The following is a 23003-nucleotide window of genomic DNA, read 5'->3' on the forward strand; positions in this document are numbered from 1 at the left end:
CTGATTAATTGTGCAGTAAGTGTGCAGGACGTGGGCCTGAAGGTCAGTAAGGTCAGCCTCAGCACCCCCACCGCTTGAGGTGGCGCTGTCCCTCCAGATCCGGCTTTGGGCTCGGCCTCTCCTTAGCTTGCCACCTTTTCCACATCAGGTGCTTGGCATCTGGCCGGAACCGATGTCTGATCGCGGCGGGGCTCCCCTCGCTCCCGGCTACACAGCGGAAACGCGTGTCAGCGGGTGTCTCCCCAAAGGGAGGATATATGGATCCGGTCCCACGAAGGTCGTCCTTCATTGGGTCTAAAGATGCCCAGTGTGTGAGTGACCTCGACGCGGACCCCGCCACTGGTCGGCGGCAGGGGGGCGTGCCTCCGGGCGGTCCCGCAGACGTGACGTGGCGGCGGGGGAGGCCGCAGGGAGGGCGCGTTCTGACGTGGCGGCCGTGGCAGGGCGAGCCTGGGACACTGCACTGCCCCGCGCTCCGGCCAGAGGGCGCCCGGTCCCAACCTTCCCCGCCCCAAGGCCACCTCTGGTTCCTGGAGTAACCGTACCAGCGATTGGATCAAAGCACAGCGGGGCCATGTTGGAGCAGGGCAGTCACCCCGCCTTCCTCCGCTCTCCTCCCTGGGTCGGCCCTGGCGGGGAAGGAAGGGGAGCACTGTGGGGGATCCTCTTTCCCCGGTGGCCCGACGCGGCAGGAATAGCGGAGGGAGCTGCTGCGGCCACCGCCGCCTCTCCACTCCCGGGCCAATCAGCGGAGCGGGCACAAATATGCAAATGACGTGCCGGTGTTGCCGGAGTGCCGCTCGCAGGGGCTGGTGGGGTCGCGCTGGGGGACTGAACTGGGCCAATCAGGCGGGTGCGTGGCGGCGCGGGGGAGGCGGTGCCCCTGCACTCCTCCCTCCTCTCCCTCCCAGCCCCGCGCTGACAGGGGGGCCTGGCCGCACCGCCGGTAAGTGCTGCCGCTGCCCGCTGCTGCCACCCGCCGCCCCAGGCATGGGGAGGAACCCCGGGGGCACTGCGGGGCAGCAGCAGCTGCTCAACTGGTGGGAAGGGCAGGGTGGGTCTGTCAGCCGGGTGGTCGCCTCAGGCTGCCCCCACTCGGCAAGCCGCTCGTGTCAGTCGCGGTCGAGGCGGGGGGCGGCGGGGGCGCCTCAGTCATGGCGAAGCCCGAGAGCCAGCGAGCGGCGGTAAGTACGTGCGGCCGCCGCTCGCCGCGCTCGGTCGGGGCAGGCCGGGCGCGCGGCCTCCCGAGGTGAGGGGCCCGGGGCAGGCGGGCGAACGCGCGGAGACCGGAGAGGGGTGCCACCGCACGTGCGGCCCAGCAGCCCGCGGCCCGCCCCGCGCCTGTCATGGCTGCGGGTTGCTGCCCCCGCCCTCCCCCGGCCCGCAGACCCTGGGTCAGGACCCGACTGCTGTGCCTGTTGCGTTGGGTGGCGGTGAGGGCAGGGTGGGCAGGGCGTGGGTGAGGCGGTGCAGGGGCCGCGGGCTGTGTCCCTTTCCCCGCCCCGTGAGGTCCAGGCCTCCCCATGGCGCAGCTCCTCGGGGGTCTGGTCGGGCTTCCCTCCATCCTGCAGCCTCTCCCGGCCGCCCGCCCCGGTGACTCATGACAGGGCGCCCCAAGCGAGCGAGCCAGCGCCGGTGCGGAACGGGGACGCCCGAGCCGAGCGGGGACGCCGCTGGCGATCTCCCAGGCCCCGCCTCCGGGGGCAGCCGGCTCCCACGTCCGCGCCGCCACGGCTGCCTCTGCCGTGTCTGGGTGTGGGATGCGCCGTGGCTCCCGGCGCGCCGAGGACATCATCCCACAGCCAGAGCCAGGCACCGCCCGGAAAGCTGGTGGTTGCTGCTCTCACAGCCTCCGCTTCTGGGTGGTTTCTGTCTGTTTCGCTTTGTGTTTTAAATAAAACTTTTCGGAACAAAGTAGACACGATTTTTTTTAAGTTGTGAATGGTATTAGCAATGCTACAGAGTTACTTTCCTGAACGCTTGGGAGTTGACACTGTTGTTTACTCACTTATGTGAAATACTCATACCTCAAAATTCCCCCCTACTAAATAAAGTTTGTCTTCATTAATAAAATCACTGTCTAGCACAATTTAGTTTCTCTATTTTGCATGCCATTTCTCACCTTATCCTGTTTCTCTGATGCCAATCTCCCTAGTTCTGCTATACCAACTCAGATCCTAACAGAAAAGAGGGCTTATCTTGTATAATGTTGCTCGCTACAGAACTCTGTACATAACTGTACAAGGACTTTTGAAAGAAACACTTGAATGTACACAGAAGGTGGATTTAAGGGGATATTCTACATTGTCGAAGGACTGATTTTATGTTTCTTTTGCTAAGTAAAAGGATGATTATGGTGGGGGGTTCTATGGTATTTACAGTAATTTATTTTCATGCAACCTTTTGCTAACAGCAGATAATCTTATAAATAATAGGTATTTGATAAATGTTTGTTAAATGAAAAACACCTATTACTCCGTGCAAGTTAAACCTGTAGCCTTCTGTCTTCCAAGATTTTTCAGTTTCTGTTTCTGTTTAACAATTTATATTAAGTTTAGTGTACTTCAAAGTACTGACAGGTTTCAGTGAGGGGTGGGTGTTCCTGTAAACCACAAACCATTTAATAGTTGTGAGAATACACTGGAAAGAAAAGTAGTTGCTTCCCCGATTTGGTTATGGTATTCTGTCCTGCCTGAAATATTTCATGGGAAAAGCAGATATTGTAGAGTGGAGAAATGAAGTAACTAGAGACAAATAACAGAAACAAGCTTGTGATTGATGAAGATGTCCTGGCGGCATAGGAAGCGCCATCAGAAGTAAATAGCGTACTGCTATATTAAGTGTCAGTGAGGTACAGTAAAGAGCAAAGTACCTTAGGGGTGGGTGGGAATTCAGAGAAGTCTAGAGTGGAAGGGCATACTGGCTGGATAGAACCAGGACTTTGTCCCTTAACTAGCAGTACATCAGTAAGTTTCTTAACCTATGCATTAGTTTTGTATAAAATTATTTTAAATTTCCACCAGATTTATGATTCTACATATCCCATTAAATGGCATTTGTACTCTGAAGCAAAACTTATATTTGGATTTTGTGGATAAGGAAAAACAAGTCGAGAGAAGTGGTAGCAACAGCATTCTTAAGAGAAAAATCTCAAATAGGTGGGTACAAGTAAGGATAAGAAAGCACTTCTGCTAGTGGAAAAAAGTCCAGGACAAGACAATTTGAATGAAATCCTACAATTTTAACTTGAAGGTGTTGTTAAGACTATTAATTTCAAATCCTTGTCTAATGCAACTGTTTACTTACGGAAGCAAGATAGAAGGGGAGTTTTAATGTACATATTTGAAGCAGGAGGTAAAGTAGTATAGATTTACAATAAAGTCTATTGACGTTTCTATCCATAATTCTCCAATTCCTACTCATGCGACCCTATGTGTTTCTAGAGTACTGTGCTCCATATGGTTTTCTGTGGTAGATCATCAGTTCTGGACTTCCCAACTTTTGGGTTAGCAGCTGAGCATGTGACCCTTTTTACCCAGGGACAAAGTAAACATTTTTCATATATATGCAAATGTGTTTTAGATTTTCTGAAGAGTTAGATGTGTTAATCACTGGTGAAAATTTAATAGAAAAAGGTCAATCAAATACTTCAACAGAGTTCGTGGACCTACTGGTTAGGATAAACATGACATAAATAAGGATCCAACCCATTGTTTTCTTATTACACTAAAGGTTAGAGCTTTCAAGGAGGGCAATGAGATGCTCTGTGGTATTGTTAATGTAGAGGGAAATTCGGTTCTATACTCATATTTATGTAAAGAGTATTGGGGTTTTTCCCACATTTCAAAAAATTGAATTCCTGAAGAACTTAAATCATGGAGAGGATATATTGAGGAAGTTGCATCAAAATTTGACATGTTAAGTTGGTGCATTTCATAGAACTGAAATCACTGTACAGACAAATATCAATTAATCTACTTTATATCAATAAGAAAATCAAGGAAAGCTAAAAAAAAGGGAAATGCAAGGCTGTAGAGTGGCAGAAAACGAGAATTTCCAGAAGGCCAGTGAATCAATAGGAATTATTTCAGCAAACGTTTAATCAGCTTTAACTGTATGCCATGGGGCCCTGGTGACTTAATGGTTTACATGTTGAGGTGCTAACTGTAAGGTTGGCAGTTCCAACCTACCAGCCACTCCATAAAAGAAAGATGAGGCATTCTACTATAATGTAGTAGAAAATCCAAAGTGACACTTCTGCCCTTCCTGATAGGGTCTTTATGAATTAGAACTGACATCATCACAGTGAGTTTGAGCGTTTTTAAAAAATTATATGCCAAGCAGGGTACCTAATATGAGTAAAGTCATCTCCCTTCTGTTAAAGCAAAGAAAGCCTAAATAGCACATTATCAATGGGAAGTCATAGTTGATGGGAGACTTCACATAGAAAGTAGCATTTGTGTTTACCTTCTTTGGCTACAGTGGTTAGTGACAGCAAGTTGCTTTTAGCAATCAAGACTAGGATAGAGTGAGTGTTGTATTTATCTAGGAAACTATTCAATTTTGAAAATGTATTTGCACTAATACTGTACAAGTTTAATAGGCTAATGACTATTTAGAACATGGATGGTGGGAACCCCTTATTTTTGATATTTAACATAGAGAAGACTAGAGTACTGTGATTACAGCAAGTGACAGGAATATCAAAATAATATATTTGATTCATACATTTTTGTGATGATGCTCATAGTTAGAAGAGAGGCAGGTAATTGCTAGGAGTAACTAAAGATCTAAAGAAGTAGAATATTGAGGTGAAATCTTTTATTGGGGACAAGGAAGAAAGAGAAGGACAAGAGGCCTCATTGTCAGTGACTGAAAATTCGTCAGCACTCCAAGGAACCATTTGAAAATAATAAGTGCTTCCAAAATATATAAACCAAAATAAGTAAACCAAACCTACTGGGGCTGAGTCAATTTCAACTCATAAACATACTATAGGACAGAGTATAACTGGGCTGTAATCTTTTTAGAATCAGACTGCCACATCTTACTTCCTGGGAGCAATTGTTGAGTTGGTACCACTAACATTTTGGTAAACAGCATGAGTACTTAATTATTTTATATGGTGTTTTACAAGAATTTTGTGACACTCAAACTAAAACTCATTATAATTATGTTAATTTTGACCTCTAGCAGCCCTATAGGACAGGGTAGAATTGCCCCTTTGGGTTTCCAAGGCTGTAAATTCTTTAGGGGAACAGGAAGCCTCATCTTATCTACAGATCATCTGGTAGGTTAGAACTGCTGACCTTATTTATGGTTAGGAGCTCAACATGTAACCCAGGTGTAACCCATGTGCAACCAGGGATCTGTTCTGTCCCAGTTCACAGCAGATAAAATGGACATTCATTGTGAATGTGACTTCTCTAATATCATATAGCTAGTCTGTGATGAAGCAAATGTACCAACCTTGCCAATGTGTTTTGGAAAGCCTGTACTTTTAGTTACTGTGCTGTAGGGTTCCTTGTGGAATCACATATCAGTGAAATTAGGATTCTAATAATGAAAGATGACTTGGAATTAAATTTATTTATTGGGAAGAACTTTTTGTTTTTATTTACCAGTATTTATGTTTTAAAGTCATTTTATTGGACACTCTTACAGATAAAATATTGTATAGTTAAATCACATCAAGCTGGGAATTTTAATTTGGATCACTGAGTCATAAAAAATTAAATATACATGTCATCCAAATGATTGTTTAAATAATTGCTCTGAAGAATTTTTTTGAATCTCTACATTTAGAATACAATTAAGGATTGAGAGATTTTATGATATTTTATGGTGTTACATCACTGAATTCCTAAAAGCATTTATTGGGTATTTGTTATGTGCCAGGAATTATACTAGTACATGTTAAGAATACCAAAATTAAGGATCAATATCAAAAGATGTGGAATAAGAAAAATGAGTGTGTGTGTGTGTGTTTGTAAAGGCTTCCTAGTGGTGGTTGTATTTGAGCAAATGGGGAAGACTCGGGGGAGGGGGCTAGACTATAGGCTGAAAGAACTTCCTGTACTCCTTACAGGAGACTGAGAATGTTTAGTGAAATCGGGGTTTACATCTCAGTGTGGTTTAACCATAACTTACCTATGGGGGGAAATAGAATGAAAAAAGACTGGGGTAATGATGTCTTTAGAAAAGGAACTTAAATAAGTGTGTATGTGGGAAGGCAGAGATAAATTCAAGTACATTATACTGTTGATTAGTGTAACAATTTTTTAAATTACAGAAAAGTACAATCTAAAATAATGAGAGATCTTGATAAATTTTCAGCACACCATCCAAGAATCTTAGGCTGTGCGCTTAATTCTACAGTCAGTCAGTGAGAGGGATATAGGTATAGATATTTATTGAATACTTTGTTTAAAGTATGGGGCTGTTAGCTACAGTGTTGACTGTTCAGACTCATCAACCATTCCATGGGAGAAAAATGAGGCTGTCTGCTCCCTTGGGAGCTATTTGGAACGATTCTCTGCTCTTTAGCGTCACTATGAGTCAGAATCAATTCAATGGCATTGAGGTACTGTGTGTTAAGATATTGAATGTATTATTTCTAAATTTTGCAACAGCCCTGAGATGTAGATGATCACATGAAGAAATGCTCTGAGAGGTTACACAGCTAAGAGATGACAGCATTTGAACTCATGCCTGAATTCTTTCAGTTTGGCATGACTGCATTTTATTTACCAGATACAGACTTTAAACAAGATCACTAGAACAATTAGAACATCAGCTAGTCCTAAAGCAGAACAATAACACAAAGAAGAGGAATGTGAAGTATTGGAGTGGAAAGAAAGTTATTTTATGTAGGATGATCAGGAAATGGCCTTAAAGGAGGGTTTGGGGGTTTTGAGGGACCTATTGAAAGCTTTGTGGTTGAAGTAAGAGGGTGAGTAAGGGGAGATTAGGTTGAGCTGCCAGGGTGGGTGTGTGAAGGAATTTTCAGGGCATAGTAAGGATTTAGTTATTTTCAATAACCTCGTAATCAAAATATATGAAAGTTAGATATTAAATAGGGATGACCAAAGAAGAATCTATACATTTGAATTGTACTGGCAAAAAAATATTGAAAGTACCAAAGACTGTTAAAAGGCTAAACAAATCTGCTTTTGAAGAAACTTGCCTACCATGTTTCTTAGAGGCAAGGATAGAGAGACTTTGTCTTAAATACTTTGGACATGTCAGGAGAGACCAGCCGCTGGAGAAAGACATCATGCTTGGTAAAGTGGAGGGGTAGCTAAAAAGAGGAAGGCCCTCAACAAGATTGATTGACACCGTGGCTGTAGCAATTGGCTCAAGCATAGATATAATGGTGAGGATGGTGTAGGACCAGGCAGAATTTCATTCTGTTGTGGATAGGGTCACTGTGGCTCGGATTTGACTCAATGGCACCGGAAGTAAGGATTTTGGCTTTTAACCTAAGTGAGATAATGAGCAACTGGAAGGGGCTTCTATTTTAATAAGATCATACTGGTTGCCGTGTTGAAGTACAGCTAAGACAGTAGTAGGGAGTTGTCTATTAGGGATCTAAAATGAAAAATCCATTGAATTCAGGTGTGTATGGGTATAGAGTTAAGGAATAGACCTAGGCTATAGATGTAAATTTGAATGTACTAACATAAAGACACTTAAAGCTATGAGAGTAGATTAGAATCACCTTGAAAATGAGTATAAATGGAATTGAGAATAATGGGCACTCCAGTATTTATAGAGTCTTAACAGAGATTGAGGGTGTACAGTTGAAAAAGTAGTAGAGAAACTAGTTTTTCTGTAGTGTCTGTATACAAACTGGAGTTAAGTGTTTCCAGGAGGAGTGTACAATAACCGTGCCAAGTACTACTTCCAGATTAGGATTGGGGGGGAAATGGCCCTTGGACTCAATGATGTATCATTATGCTTTTGCTCAGAGCTGTTTAGTGTGGTGACATAAAAGAATGACATAAAATAAATTGAGGACAGCCAATGTAAAGAACATTTTCAATGTTGTTAAAAAAGGAAATAAATGAGATTTGGAGAGAGAAATTGAGTCAGAAAGGGATTTTTTTTTAAGATGGGACAAAAACTTGCTTGTTTGGTTTTGGAAAATATCTAGCAGTTTCAAAATAGAAGGGTTGCTCAGGGCAATAGTCATGGGTTTATCTAATTTTTTCCTAACCATTTAGTTCAGGTCCTTTCTCCTTTGGCTTTGGATCTTGTTGTCTTTTTTAAAAATGCATTCTAACCAGATTTTCTCTCATGATTCTCATTAGAATAGTTGGTAGTGGTAGGTGGGCATCATCTGGTTTTTCTCAGGTTGGAGGAAGCTGTGGTTAGTGTGTATCAAAAAGTACAAAAATTTTGAATAATACACCAACTATTTTCTCTATGAGACATTCTTCCTTTTGGAATATAAAAGTCTAATTTCCAAATTTAAATCTGTTCACTGTTGTCAAGTTGATTCTGACTCATAGTGACCCAAGTCTGTCAGTCTTTATGAGTGCAAACAACCTCCTCTTTCCCCCACAGAGTGGCTTCCCCTGTGGTCAACCCATCAAATTCTATAGCAACTATGGGTACTTAAGATTCAGATAGGTTGTTACATCCTATCGAGTTGGTTCTAACTTGTTGCAACTCCATGCACAATAGAACCAACTATGGCCCAGTGTGGTGCCATCTTTCACAATTGTCATGTTTGTATTGTAGCCACTGTGTTGATTCATATCCTTGCCAAATATACAAGCCTAAAGTATATCAGTGTAAATTCCAAATAACTTATTTTATATTTGTATTTTAAGTTCACTATGATATGAATAAGTAGAAATATATGAACTAATAAATCATTCAGATTATCTACTATCAACATTAAATTGAGGAGTAGATTTCCATAGTTCAGGGTTCAGAACTCTTAAACTAATATATTCTAAGTACTCAAGAAACTAATCAATTCTGAAATGCACAGCTTTTCATGTTTAGTATTACTTAAATTGGGATGTATCTCACTCACTGTTCATTTGCCAGGTTACTGTCATGCAGTAGTTGTCTTCACTTATGTATACACAAACTTAAGTATAGTTACGTGTATTACTGTCTTTTAAGCTGGACAGTATACATTGTTGATTCTACACATCAATCACTGTCAATTAACATCTCTTTGAAACGATTACACTGTGTGAAGAGATTACACTATTATTTAGCACTTAGCAAAATATTTATTGAGTGTGGTTGCTGAGAAAGGCACAGAAGTGCAGCAGCAGACCGTGTAAGAAGTAGTGAAATATTTATTGTCGAAGAAACGACAGAAATTCTACATTTTCTTGCAAAGCAGCAGTCATGTGTTTTATGGACCAAGCGAAGTGCCTCCAGGCAGATCCCTTGGAATAACTGCAAGTCTAAGTCTAATATTTAAAGTTATTTTGTTAATTTTAAAATAAAAATCTAAATGGTATTGTTTCATAATTTAATTTGCAACATTTTTTCTACATCTGATATCAGCTGAGCTATGCCTTATAATTGATGACATATTTGGATATAGTAACTTCAATTATTTGAATATTATCCTTAACCATATATTCATATAAAAATATAAGACATCGCTCTTTGTTGCTTTCTTAACTAATAACTTAGGTATACATGGATGCTCCTGAGTTTAAAGTTGAATATAAGGTATAGTCCAGACAGTAAATTAACCACCCTTAATCTCAGGCAAAAAATATGTGGCTTTCTGTGCCTGTAAAAATTTCCAAAGCTTTGGAAAACAGGTATGGGGTTGATATCAGTCAGAATCAACTCAGTGACAGTGGTTCTTTGTTGTTGTTGTTGTTGATTATTTGTTCCATACAGACTATGTTGTGTGACTTCAGAATTCTAAAGTAATTCTGCAAAAATAATTTATATTTTACTATTATTAAAATGTAAAATCCCATATACTAAAAGCACTTAAGTGCTGTTAGGATTAGTAATCCATTTTAGTAAGTCAGTTTCTATGTAATATTAATATAGCTTTTGGTAGTTATTACTTCTCAGGGCTTAGACAGGTATTTCTACATTTAAATTGTGAGCACACACTTGTTTAGGAAATTTATATTTCTAATATGGGCTTCCCAACTTGAAATTATATAAAAGTTTCAGTTTATCCTCATATACTTAATATGTAGAGGAGAACATCTTAAATGCAAGGCAGTCGGATAGGACTATGAAAGACTCTTGTTAGAAATGTTGGAAATTATACAAGCTTATAACAGTTATAGTCAGCTATTTTATATTAACAGGAAAACTATCAGATGCTTTACGTACAACATAGTGTACCAAAAACCAAACCCAATACCATTGAATTTTGAGACTAAACCTTTATAGGAGCAGACAGCATCCATCTTTTCCCCATGAAGTACGTGGTGGATATAAACCTCTGACCTTGCAGTTAGCAGTCCGCCACCTAAGTGACAGCTCCATCAGGGTTCCGCCCATCCACATATACACATACAACTATAATACTTTTTTTCTCTAGAAACTATCAAAGGACTAGTGTTTTACCTAATTTGTGCTCCTGTTTGTTTTACCTTAGCTACCTTCTCAGTGTAGAAAATATAATAGACATTTTATATTTCAAATTGTTGAGTAGAAAAGACTCAGGGATAGAGAGGTGAATTTAGCTGCTAACTAGATGGTGTTTGCTTTGTTTCATAGATGACCAAATCAGTTCATGGTTAGGGGAAAGAATGATCTTTCATGGTAGTTGAGCAAGAGGACCATGAAAGAATTATTTAGATAAATCCCTAACATCTATATAGCTGTGTGTCAGCTGATGATGTAGCAGATGACTAATTTTTATCTCATTCTGAGTTTGCTTATCATGATCCCATGCATTTGTTCCTACAGGGATTTCCACATATACCCTATGAGTTATTATATTTATCTGTTCAAGAGGCCTACAACTAAAAGACGCCATTAAATTTACTAATCTAGAGGACTCAATGTTAGGTAACTTAACAAGGTATAACTTTGGATTATAGTGTGTATACGAGGGTACATCAATAAATTTGGGGGAAATGAAATGTAAAGATAATGGAATTTGTCCACAAACTTTTTGAAGGAACCTTGTGTTTAAAATACACATTGACTGGCAGTGCAAGGCAGTGAAAGTAATTTTATGGTAAGGCTGAGGGTAACATATCAACTTCAAAATTAATGTAGATTATTTTAAATGCGTGTAGTTATATCCTAGAGGAGCTTTCTTTTTCCTTTATAGGAAACATTAATGAGCTAACAGCAACTTATTATTCTAATATATAAATGCTGTTTTTAATGAGTACTCATTACGTTTATTCTTTTCCTTATTTTTCTAGGATTTTGACACTTCATGGCATGTCATTATTAGAGCAATAACGAATATCAACTTTTGGATTAGTTGATGACCTTCAGAAATGATCCAACATTTACTGCAGAGAAGCTGAATATATTCCGTTTGGAGTGAACAGCCCAGATTATTACTGACGTTTCAAGATGACAGATCCAATGATGGACTTTTTTGATGATGCCAATCTTTTTGGTGAGACCTTAGAAGGTTTGTCAGATGATGCATTCGTCCAACCAGGACCTGTTTCACTAGTTGATGAATTGAACTTGGGTGCAGAATTTGAACCATTGCACATAGACTCACTGAGCCATGTTCAAGGTACTCCAACACATCAGAAGATGGCTGATTTTGAACAGTTAAATCAGTATGATTCACTGAAATTTCATCAAGTTAATCAGTCTTTTGGCAGCCCAGCTGAACACGTGTTATCTCCGCACTCTCAGTTTAATTGCTCTCCCATCCACCCTCCAAACCAGTCCAATGGTTTGTTTCCAGATGTAGCAGATGGGAGTCCAATGTGGGGCCACCAGACAGCTACTAGCATTTCAAATCAAAATGGGTCTCCTTTTCACCAACAAGGACATTCCCACTCTATGCATCAAAGTAAAGGCTTTGTGACACACCATGACTTTGCCTTATTTCAGGCCAATGAACAACAAACACAATGTACATCACTACGCTCACAACAAAACAGAAGTAATCTTAACCCAGGGCAAAATTCTCTTGGACAGTCTAAAACTTTTATGGATGTTAACGTTTCTGGTTCCCATAGGATCAGGGTTAACCACCCACCACAAATTACTAATGCATCTACTTCACAACAACCTCTTTCAATGCAGCAATTTACTCAAACATCAAATCCTTCCATACATTTCCTCAAGTGTAGCACTCTTCAAGAAGGAAATTTTAATGGACCCTCTCCAAATATGACTTCTTGTTCTGTAAGTAATTCACAGCCATTTTCTTCACATTATTCCTTTTCCAGCAGTCATATGTCATCAAACAGTCTTCTTCAGTCCTCTGCAGTACTTTCGTCTAATCATACAAATCAAACTTTATCTGATTTTACTGGAAGAAATTCCTTTTCACCCCATAGAGGAATCAAGCAAGAATCCACGCAGCATATCCTAAACCCCACTACATCATTGAATTCTAATAATTTCCAAATGTTGCATTCGTCACATCCTCAGGGTAATTATAGCAATTCAAAATTATCTCCTGTGCACATGAACTTCCCAGATCCGGTTGACTCAGGAACTCCAATGGGCCATTTCAATGATCATGTAGAAACAAATGGGTTTTCATCTTTAGAAGAGAATTTGCTTCATCAAGTGGAGTCTCAAACTGAACCATTCACAGGACTTGACCCGGAAGACCTTCTTCAGGAGGGTCTCCTTCCCCATTTTGATGAATCAACGTTTGGGCAAGATAGTTCAAGTCATGTCTTAGATCATGACCTTGATCGACCTTTTGCATCACATTTCATGACAAGACCTTCGGATATGGCTCAAGCTCAGTTGCAAAGTCAGGTTCGGGCCTGGCATTCATCATTTTCTAATCATCAGCACTTACATGATAGAAATCGCCTATGCTTACAACGACAGGTATGTAGCTCTTCACTTCTATTTTGGTGATTTGCGTAAGGTGGACTTTAGTTACTGAGTAAATTTTATATGAGAAATAAATATGTGGTAAAATTGGACAATTTTAATTACAATTATGGACACAATCTCAATGCAAATATTGCAGACACAGTCATATAAATAAGCAAAACGTTAAGATCTCAACTGATAACTAGATAAATTAAGCTTAAATTTTATGAAATAGAACTATCTTTAGAAAAATAATTACAACCCTAATAAAAATATAGCTAGAAATGTTTCAATTTTACCTAAAACTTTTGTTATTGTTGCTAATGCTTAATGCTGGCAACTGTCTGGTGAAATTGCTACTTATATGGCTTTGTAATTGATACAGTTTGGGAGAAGTAGTTTGGTGGTATGTGAAGAGTATAAAAATACTTTATTATAATAATCTGAACATCACAAAAGTTTAGGAATACCCAAATATATTTATATTACAACTTTTATAATGGACAACTAGAATCAGCATAGTTTATTATTAGACCTATATGACTTGGCCTGTTATAAGCATTAAAATATTTTAAAGACTAACGTAAGAAACTGTTAATGATGTATAAAAAGCATTATTCAAAATTATAATCATAGTAAAGTTATTAAGAATGTTGTTTGGTGTAGACTACTTAGACTACAATCTTGACTGATAGCTGTGTGACTTTGGGTTAGCTAGTTATATAACTTCTCTGAACTTCATTTTCCTCATCTTTAAAATGAAGAATAACAAAAGGATCTATATAATGGGTTTTTGAAATTCCAGAATTGATGCAACTACTAACTGAAAAATTGGTGGTTCAAGTCCATTCTAGAGACGCCTCTGAATAAAAGCTTGGCAGTCTACTTATAAAACAAGTCAACACAGCTCTACTCTGATACTCAAGAGGTTGCCATGAGTTGGAGTTAATTAAATGAGATATAACATGAAAAATTGCTTAGAACTATGCCTAGCATATATTAATACTTAATAAATGTTTTAATTATGCTCTTTTCTATATCAGTTTGAAAAGGGAGTACAAGGAAAACCATATTTTGTACATGTAACACATGCATTATTTGTGTAAATATACCATAGTTTTGTGTTACAGTTTAATTATACTTTCTACAGTTTTTGTATTGTGAGTATATTATGTTGAGAATGAAAAAATAACAATGTAATGTGACATTTTTTCTGAAATCCTACTTATGTGCTACTTTAATATAAACCTTGATTGCCTATGAGTGAGCAAAAGTGAAATATAAATTTGTTCTTAAAATTAACTATTTTGGAATTTTTAATTTCAAAGCCTTCAAGTATTTGACAAAGATGAGTTTAATCTGCCATTGGGTTGATTTTAGTGGGTTTAGTACATTTTTTGAAATGTTTATGTTTATTCAGAGATATTAAAAGGCGTTTAGAAGCCCTCTCCCTGCTTTTTCTGGGTGACATGAATTACGTATTATGACTTCGCTCCTTTTTCTGGAGCAGGACTTGGAAGCAGGCTGGGGAAAATGTCCACTGATTGCATCTAAATTATCTGTCCATCTTATATACAGATGTCTTGCTATATAGAACCTAGAGTTTACTAACTTTTAAATTTATTAAGATTTTTATTCATTTATTTCTAGATACTTTTTATTTTGTGTTTTAATTCATGCTGTCTGCTCTCATGAAGATCTACAGCAGTGGTTTGTGTTGGTCGTAACCCCTTTGGGGGCTAAACGACCCTTTCACAGGGGTCGTCCAATTCCTAACAGTAGCAAAATTATAATTATGAAGTAGCAATGAAAATAATGTTATGGTTGGTGGGGGGGGGTCACCACAACATGAAGAACTATTCAAGGTCGTGGCATTTGGAAGTTTGAGAACCACTGACCTACAGTATCAGAATTGACTCATTGGCACTGGGATTTAAGTCTTCAAGTTTTCTGTTCTATGTTTATATATAGTGACTCATATTCTTCTTTACTAACACATTTAATAACAAAATCTAGTATCTACCATAATTTTAAAACAATGATAAATAATATTTTGTGATATTTGCAACAACTGTTACATGAGCTCTTCTATTAGTGGCAAAACCATAAGTGCCTGTGTTCAGTCACAGTAGAAAGATGTAATTTTCTACTACTATAAGTTAGTTTCAGAAACTCATGGAGGCAGTTCTACCCTGTCCTGTAGGGTCACTGTGAGTTAGCATCGACTTGATGGCAGTGAGTTTGCGTTTTGTCAGACACAAGTCTATACTCTTTCATTTTAGTTTTTACTATTTCACTACCATGCTATATACAACTCACAGAAAACATTAATGATTAAAGGGTTTGTTAAGGAGGTTACAGTTCAGATGGAAATACTCAGCATAGGGTTTTTCAGTTAGGATTTGTTAACTACCGTATATACTCAAATATAAGCCGACCCAAGTATGAGCCAAGGCACCTAATTATTACCTAGGAAACCAGAAAAACTGATTGACTCGAGTATAAGCCTAGGGTGGAAAACTGCAGAAGCTATTCGTGATTTTCAATTATCAAAACAAATGAAAATAAAATTACTAAAAATTGAGACATCAGTGGGGTAATGTATTTAAATATTTATTTTAAATAAAAAACAAAAATAAAGGTAGTAAACCACAGTAAGTGGAAAATAGGTTCAACAAAAACAATAAGGTATCAACGTTACCTTAAGAATACTATTCCCTGAGCTCAGTCAACAACCAAGCTAAAATGTAAAGAGTTAAAATCCTTCAAAACTGGATTCCTCATCATCATCCATATCCCAATGCAGAGCTTCAGCTGGTGTGAGGTCATCATAGACGCTGTCCTCACTGAGATCGCCGTCATCACCATCACTGCTGTCATTTTCCTACAAAGCACAGTCTTCACTGCCATCCATAGCATTACTAATACTACATTTCTGGAAGGCACGTTGCACCATGTCTTCTAGAATGTCTTCCCATGCATCTCGAACCCACTTTGCTATTAACTCTATGTCAGGCTTCATGAGATTTCCTCCTTTTGTTAGTCAGGCTTGACCAGATATCCATTCGTGCCACATCCTTCGCACATGGTCTTTAAAAGGCTTATTCAAAGATACATCCAGAGGCTGCAGTACAGAGGTAAGCCCACCTGGAATACCGGCTAAAGCACTGTAACTTTACTAGATTTTGCCAATTTTTTATGTCATCCGATAGGTGGGCTCTGAACATATCCCAAACAAGTAACGATGGCTTTTTCTTTAAGGCTGCTCCTGGCCGTCGGTTCCAAATTTCTTCCAGCCATTTTTTTGTTCCATCTTCATCCATCCTGCCTTTAACATGTGCACGCACAGTAATTCATGGTGGAAATTGATCTTTTTAGGCAGGGTCTTTCTTTTAAAAATAATGACAGGATGCAGCATAGTTCCATTAGCCAAACATGATAGAACAACTGTAAAGTGTTTTATTTCATTTCCTGTGGTTTTGAGAAAAATGGTTTTTTTTCTCCTAAACTTGCCACAGTTCTGTTGCTTGGAAGATCAAAAGTCATGGCAGTATTTCATCCATATTTCCAATATCTGCCAGGTCATAATTATAAATCCTTCTTGGTTTTATAATAAATGACTGGAATGACATAAATTTTTCTTCAAGGTCTTGTGGCAATTTCTGGGAAATCCTTGTTCTTTGTCTCAAACATAGTAGGCCAAACCTTTTCATGAAGCGGGTACACCATCCTGCTGATGCAGCAAATTTTTCTATGCCTGGTGCTTTATATTTGTCATCCTTAGCCATTTGTAGAGCACGTATGCGGATTCCCATACGTGTTATGCAGTAACCATTTTGACAACACTCCATAACCCATTTGTGCAATTCACTCTCTAGAGCCCCATTAAAAGACGTTAAACCACGACAAGCTTTTTTACCTTTTGGAATTTGTTTGACGTCAGCTTTCATTTTCTGCTACTCCCTCACTTGCTTTTCGTCAACACAGAATTCCCTGCTTGCAATACTGTTAATTGCTCTCTTCTGCTCTTGACACAACCTTCATTTTGAAACCAGCCTCATATGACTGGCATTTTTGTTTTGGTTCAAGAGTATCCATTTCTAATCGAATAAAAAAGCAAGCCTTTGAAAAAGAACTTTCATGATAATGCCCCTCCCCTCTCCCACGATGCGTTAGCTGGGAGGAGGGAGGCACACAGGGAGTTCGTTGGGGCAGGGGATACAGGATGTGAATTAACACAGAGACCAAAGGGGAGAGATGAAGTGCAACCACAGATACATCCTTACCAATTCAGCTGCTGGCATAAGTGAATCACTAAGAATGCTTCTGCGAATTGGAGCTGTCCACCTCATAGGATGGCTCTGATTGGTTAGATGTGAGTAAACAAACATTCAAAGCCCTGTAGTGTCAGGGGGGCTTTGAATGGACAGCAGAAAAATGGCAATCACCCATGACATAACGGGCACTTGTCCCATTACCTCGGGGCGGGGGGAGGGGAGGCGGGGGCAGCAAGATGTTACACCTCGCTGGGGTAACACTGACCTGTGTATAAGCCAAACACCAGTTTTTCAACACATTTTTTGTGCTGAAAAACTCGACTTATACATGAGTATATATGATAACTTCTTTCAGGGCTGCTATTAAATGCCTGAAGAGCATGCCCTTCTGCTATAAGGCTCAATTCATAGACTCTGAGTTCTAGCTCCTTGGGTCAGTGAACCTAGGACCCTGAATTAAGTACCCAGAAGCACTCCACTCCATTAAGCCTCAACCCAAAAGTACTCAGCTCCAGCTCAGTGGGTCAGCAAACCCAAGCTCTTTTAACAATTAAGTGTCTAAAGACACCCAGCTTTCTGCACTCAGGCCTTACTGGCTTTGTGGTCTGAGAAGTCCACCACTGTGTCTAAAGCACTGGTTCTTTGTTCTGCTGCTGCTCTGCCACTCCTCAGATACCACTACTTATATGTTCTCTAATAAGGAGGTTCAGTGCACAAGAATCTTGGGATCCAGAAGACGTGCTCTACTCCTGGCTCTTGCTAATAATAAGATTCCCTCCTCCTGATTCTCAGAGGGCTCATTTTATACCCAGCAGGGTAGCAATCCCATTGAATCCTGTCTTCCCTCACTTCTTACTTAGACATATAAAGGAAAAGGTGGTTTGGTGAACATTACAGAGACTTTGACTAGAAGAGCTATTTATTCATATATGTATATAAAACATATATATATATATATATATATATATATATATATATATATATATATATATAATTTGGAAACATTTCAAACACAGGAAAATTGAAAGAACAGTACAAACATCTGTATACCCCTAAGTGTTCGAGATACACAGTGGTTGATAGCCTTTCCACACTGCTCAAATCTCTTTTTTTGTTTACAACTTTATTGGCACGTCTTCCATATATCATACAATTCAATAGTTTAGTCATGTCAAGAAGAGTTGCACAGTTATTACCACAACCAATTTTTAGCACATTTTCTTCTTCCTTGTACTCAGTGTATTTATTTTTTTAACTGTGGCAAAAATATACAAAACAAAACATCCTCTAATTCAACACCTTCTACATCATATATTTCAACACCGTTGATTATACTCAGTTATGCAACCATTATTGATAGCCTTTTTCAGATTGTTCTGCCATCATTAACATAAATTCAATGCCCCTTAAGAAAAAATTCTAACTCTTTCACCCAAGGTAGCCATTCTCTATTGCCATGAGGCAGAAGTCAGACCTACCTCCACCTTCCATCTTTCTTTACATATTCCAGTACAAACAGTTGGTTCCTCCTACAACACTCTAGTTCTATGCTGGGTTAGATAATGTGTTGCAGTGTCCACATAGAACTTACAGACGATACTCACAGTTAAGGTGCTGTGTTACAGATATTAACAGGTTACCATCAGCCAGGATTGGTAAACAACATGGATGTAATCAGTGGTCCACAGCAATACCAGTAACAGATTTTTACTCCAGTCCACATCCTCTCAGCCATGGGGTTTCTTGTCCTCTGCATCTGTGGGTCAGAAAACCAGCCCACTGCTCTGCCTTACAATCACATAGTCAGTGCCACTTCTTTGTTCTATGTCTTGGTCTCCTTGCCTTTGCCTCTCGTGCCTCTGGTTTCAGCCTCTGCTACTTCAGTTAGATATCTTTCAGTGTGCTGCACTGGCGGCTCTTCTTCCGGAGATTTCTCTCTCTTTCCAATATGACTCATCCTTATAGCTAAAAGAGTGACAGCTAACACTAATCAAGCCCTTCTATTAGTGTTTGTGACACATGCCGTATCTGCAGATTGCCACCCAATCATTTGGTATGAATAACAGACTTGGATAGAAGAGCTTATTAAGAAATTTCACTCTACCACACCCGCTGAAGTTAATACGTAAAACTACCAATCACTTAGGTCATTTATGCTCATTTTTTTATTGTGCATTGTCTATGCTTTAGTACAAAGTGCTATCAAGTTGGCTTTTACAAAACAACCCTACATTCAACATAACCAAACACTGCTAGATCCTACAGCATTCACACACTTAGTGTTATTATATTTGAGGCCATTTTTGGAACCATTGTGTCAACACATCTCTCAAGAGTGTTGCTTTTTAAAAAAATCTTTAAAGGTATTAACGACATTAATAGTTTCTTAAGACTGTGATAGGGGAGGTTGGGAAATGAATGAGATACTTTACGAAACATGATGTCCTTCTCCAGGAACTAGTCTTTCCTAATTAAAAAGTTTTTCCAAAGTATGTGAAATGAAGTCTCATTATCCATGCTTCTAAAGAGCATTCTGGCTGATACTATAAGACAAATTTCTTTGTTCTTCTGGCAGTCCTTAGTACATTCAGTATTTTTCACCAGTACTATAATTCAGATACATCAATTCTTCTCCAGTCTTCTTATTCATTGTCCACCTTTCATATACATATGAATCAATTGGAAAAACCATGACCTGGTTGAGGCCTTAGTCTTCAAAGTGATGTATTTGCTCTGTATTTTTAAAACTTTAAATAGGTCTTTTGCAGTACATTTGTGCACTACAGTGTGTTCTTTGATGTTTTGACTGCTGCTACCATGGATCCAAGTAAGACCAAATCCTTGACAATTCAATCTTTTATTCATTTATTATGATGATTTATATTGGTCTAGTTGTAGAACACATTTTATATTTGAAAATTATTAAAGATGCATAGCTACTTGGGGTGTGAGTCATTACTTTAAAAGGAGCAGGGAACCTATGTAAAACTAGAGCAAAGGATTTGATGTACTTTTAAAATACCGATTAAGCTGATAAGATCCCAAGATTTTTGCCATCTTTTTTAACGGTGGGAACTTTTCTTGAATCAAAAGATACCAGCTTGTCTTAAAACAGCTAGCCATGTAAGTTAAGTGACAGCAAAGCCTACACTGGAGAAGAAAATTAGCCTGTATGATCCAAGGATTGTAAATAATAAAATCCAAGATCAGGGGAGAACAATGTATTAGATGTTAAATTCTGACCACCTAGTATAGAAAGACAGTGACAGAGACCTCATAAGGATTAAGTTTGCAGAGACCTCACAAGGATTAAGTTTCATTGAACAGCAATATGCATCAGACAGTGCATCCGAGAGTTAATTAAAGCCAATGTAAAAAAACAAAAAATCATTCCCTGTCATTAGGTCAATTATGACTCTAGTGAGTCTATAGGAAAGGGTAGACTGCCCCTGTGAGTTTCCAAGACTAACTCTTTATGAGCCTAGAAAGCCTTTTCTTTGACCCACAGAGCAGATCGCGATTTTAAACTGCAGACCTTGCAATTAGCAGCTCAATGTATAACAACTATGCCACTGAATCAGAAACCAAGCTCAATACCATTGAATTGATGCTGATTTACAGTCGATGGCTGACTTCTGAGTCAGCCCAAAGTAACCACAATGCCACCAGAGCTCCACTACACCACCAGGGCTCCTTTAAATGCAAAGATGTTAAAATTCAACATCTTATCATTTGTTATCCCTTTGATGCATTCTTAATTTGTTCTAGATTTTATTGTTTTCTTTTTGATTAAGGAGTCCTGGTAGCAAAGTCGTTATGTGTCAAACTGCTAACTGTAATCACCTATCACTGCACAGGAGAAAGACAAGGCTTCCTACTCCCATAAAGAGTTATAGTCTCAGAAACTCACACAGGCAGTTCTGCCCTTTTCCACAGAGCCATTCTGAGTTGGAATGACACAATGGCAGTGAGTTTGGTTTTCTGTCTTTATTTTTTTTTATTTAACTTTCTCTGTGATTTGTTGTTATTATTGGGAGTGTTTTGTATGATATTTTTAAAAATTAATTTATTGGAGCCTCGTACAGCTCTTATCACAATCCATATATCCATCCATTGTGTCAGGCACATTTGTACATTTGTTGCCATCATCATTCTCAAAACATTTGCTTTCTACTTGAGCCCTTGGTATCAGCTCCTCATTTTTTCCTCTCCTTCATGAACCCCTGATTGTTTTGTTTGACTTTATATGAAATCCAAAATAGATAAATCTTATAGAGACAATAACTATATTAGTAGTTTCTTAGGGCTATGAAAAAGGAGGTTTCAAAGGAAAGGAGAGCTAATAACAATGATGTACAAAATGAAAGAAATGTTCTAAAATTGATTTTGGTGAAGATTGCATAACTCTTTTAAATATGTTCCAGTCATCGAATTGTATTTTATATGAACTATATGGCAATAAAAGTGTTATTGTGTATATACAGATAAATAATTTAAAAAAACCTCTTCATACCATGTCTATCTGGCAGTAAGGAGTGGAAAGACCACCAAAGTAATAAAAATTAAATGCTTTTTAATTATTTCATTCCTATATTTATAATGTCAGAATTTAAAATATATATTTATGTATTATATATTAACATGTTTTTAATGAATAACAAATTATTATTTATTCCAAACCATTTTCTTAGAAGCTAATCCAGACATCATACCGTCCATAGTTTAATCACGTCAAGCAGTATTGTACAATTGCTAACAAAATCGATTTGAAAACATTTCCTTCCTTCCTGAACTGGGTATCAGTTCCTCATAACCCTACCACTATCATCACCTCTCCCACTCTACTCTCCAGGACCCCTTCTTCTAATTGTCTCTACAGGCTCATCTATCATGGGTTTCATATACCAAAAAATATAGAATGGCCATAACTATTATTCAAGAAGGCTACCCACAATGACAAAATACAACAGAGATAAACCCCAGTATGAAAACACACATTCATACATAGTAATAAAAACCAGATCTACCCCAAAGTGTGTCAGAGGTGAGATCAAGTGACAAGGTTGTAACTGTTCAGGCCAGATTTTCATTTTAATCTACTATAGTCATCTCTCCAGTATTCCCTGTCTGATAACCATGCTTTACCCATCTATCAATTATGGTTAGTGGGAAATCACCAAGGCTTATTCCTTGTGTAGATACTACAAATGTATTTTGGGTTTCCATAGTATTCTATAGCCTACTGGACACCAGAATCTCACAATTTAAGCTCTGATGCTATTCCCTCCTTCACTTTTGCATTATATAATTTACAGTCCTTGGATTGCGGATGTTGGTGTGCTTCTTCCATATGGACTTAGTTGACATCTCACGTAGCTGTCTAATGAAGGAAATGTTCTAAAATTGATAGTGGTGAAGATACCTCTAACTCTTTTTAATATGTTCCAGCCATTGAATTGTATGGTATATGAATTTTTGGAAACAAGCCTTTAAGATCTCAGACACTATCTGTCTCATAGCCAGGAACCATCTAATTTCTTCACCACACTGCTGTAGCATCCATTATCTTCTGTGTTTCCTTCATGAGGGCGAGTATCAATCAGGGTCATAACATAGTATTTTTTATAAGTAGTTTTAAAAATTTTATTCACTTGAGTAAGCCAACACACAAAATGGAGTGTTGCTTTGTTTGAATTAAAACTGGATTTGTGTTTGATTTTAACATTTTTTGAAATCTTC

The 23003-nt window shown here is 38.9% G+C and overlaps 1 protein-coding gene across 8 annotated transcripts in view; it reads left to right on the forward strand.

The window, feature by feature from the left end:
* CHD9 (chromodomain helicase DNA binding protein 9) overlaps positions 1 to 23003 on the forward strand; it is a 261384-nt gene that overhangs the window by 71859 nt on the left and 166522 nt on the right. For 6 of the 8 annotated variants that reach the window (XM_075536429.1, XM_075536433.1, XM_075536432.1 and 3 more), the window contains exon 3: positions 11385 to 12999. In XM_075536429.1, the coding sequence (XP_075392544.1) occupies positions 11542 to 12999 (1458 nt within the window). In that variant the 5' untranslated portion in view covers positions 11385 to 11541. Of the gene's footprint in view, positions 1 to 846; positions 947 to 1038; positions 1185 to 11384; positions 13000 to 23003 lie in introns of those variants that run through there. The other 2 variants (XM_075536430.1, XM_075536431.1) reach the window with 2 other exon arrangements.

This window comes from Tenrec ecaudatus, chromosome 18, assembly GCF_050624435.1.
Source record: "Tenrec ecaudatus isolate mTenEca1 chromosome 18, mTenEca1.hap1, whole genome shotgun sequence".
Lineage (NCBI taxonomy): Eukaryota > Metazoa > Chordata > Mammalia > Afrosoricida > Tenrecidae > Tenrec > Tenrec ecaudatus.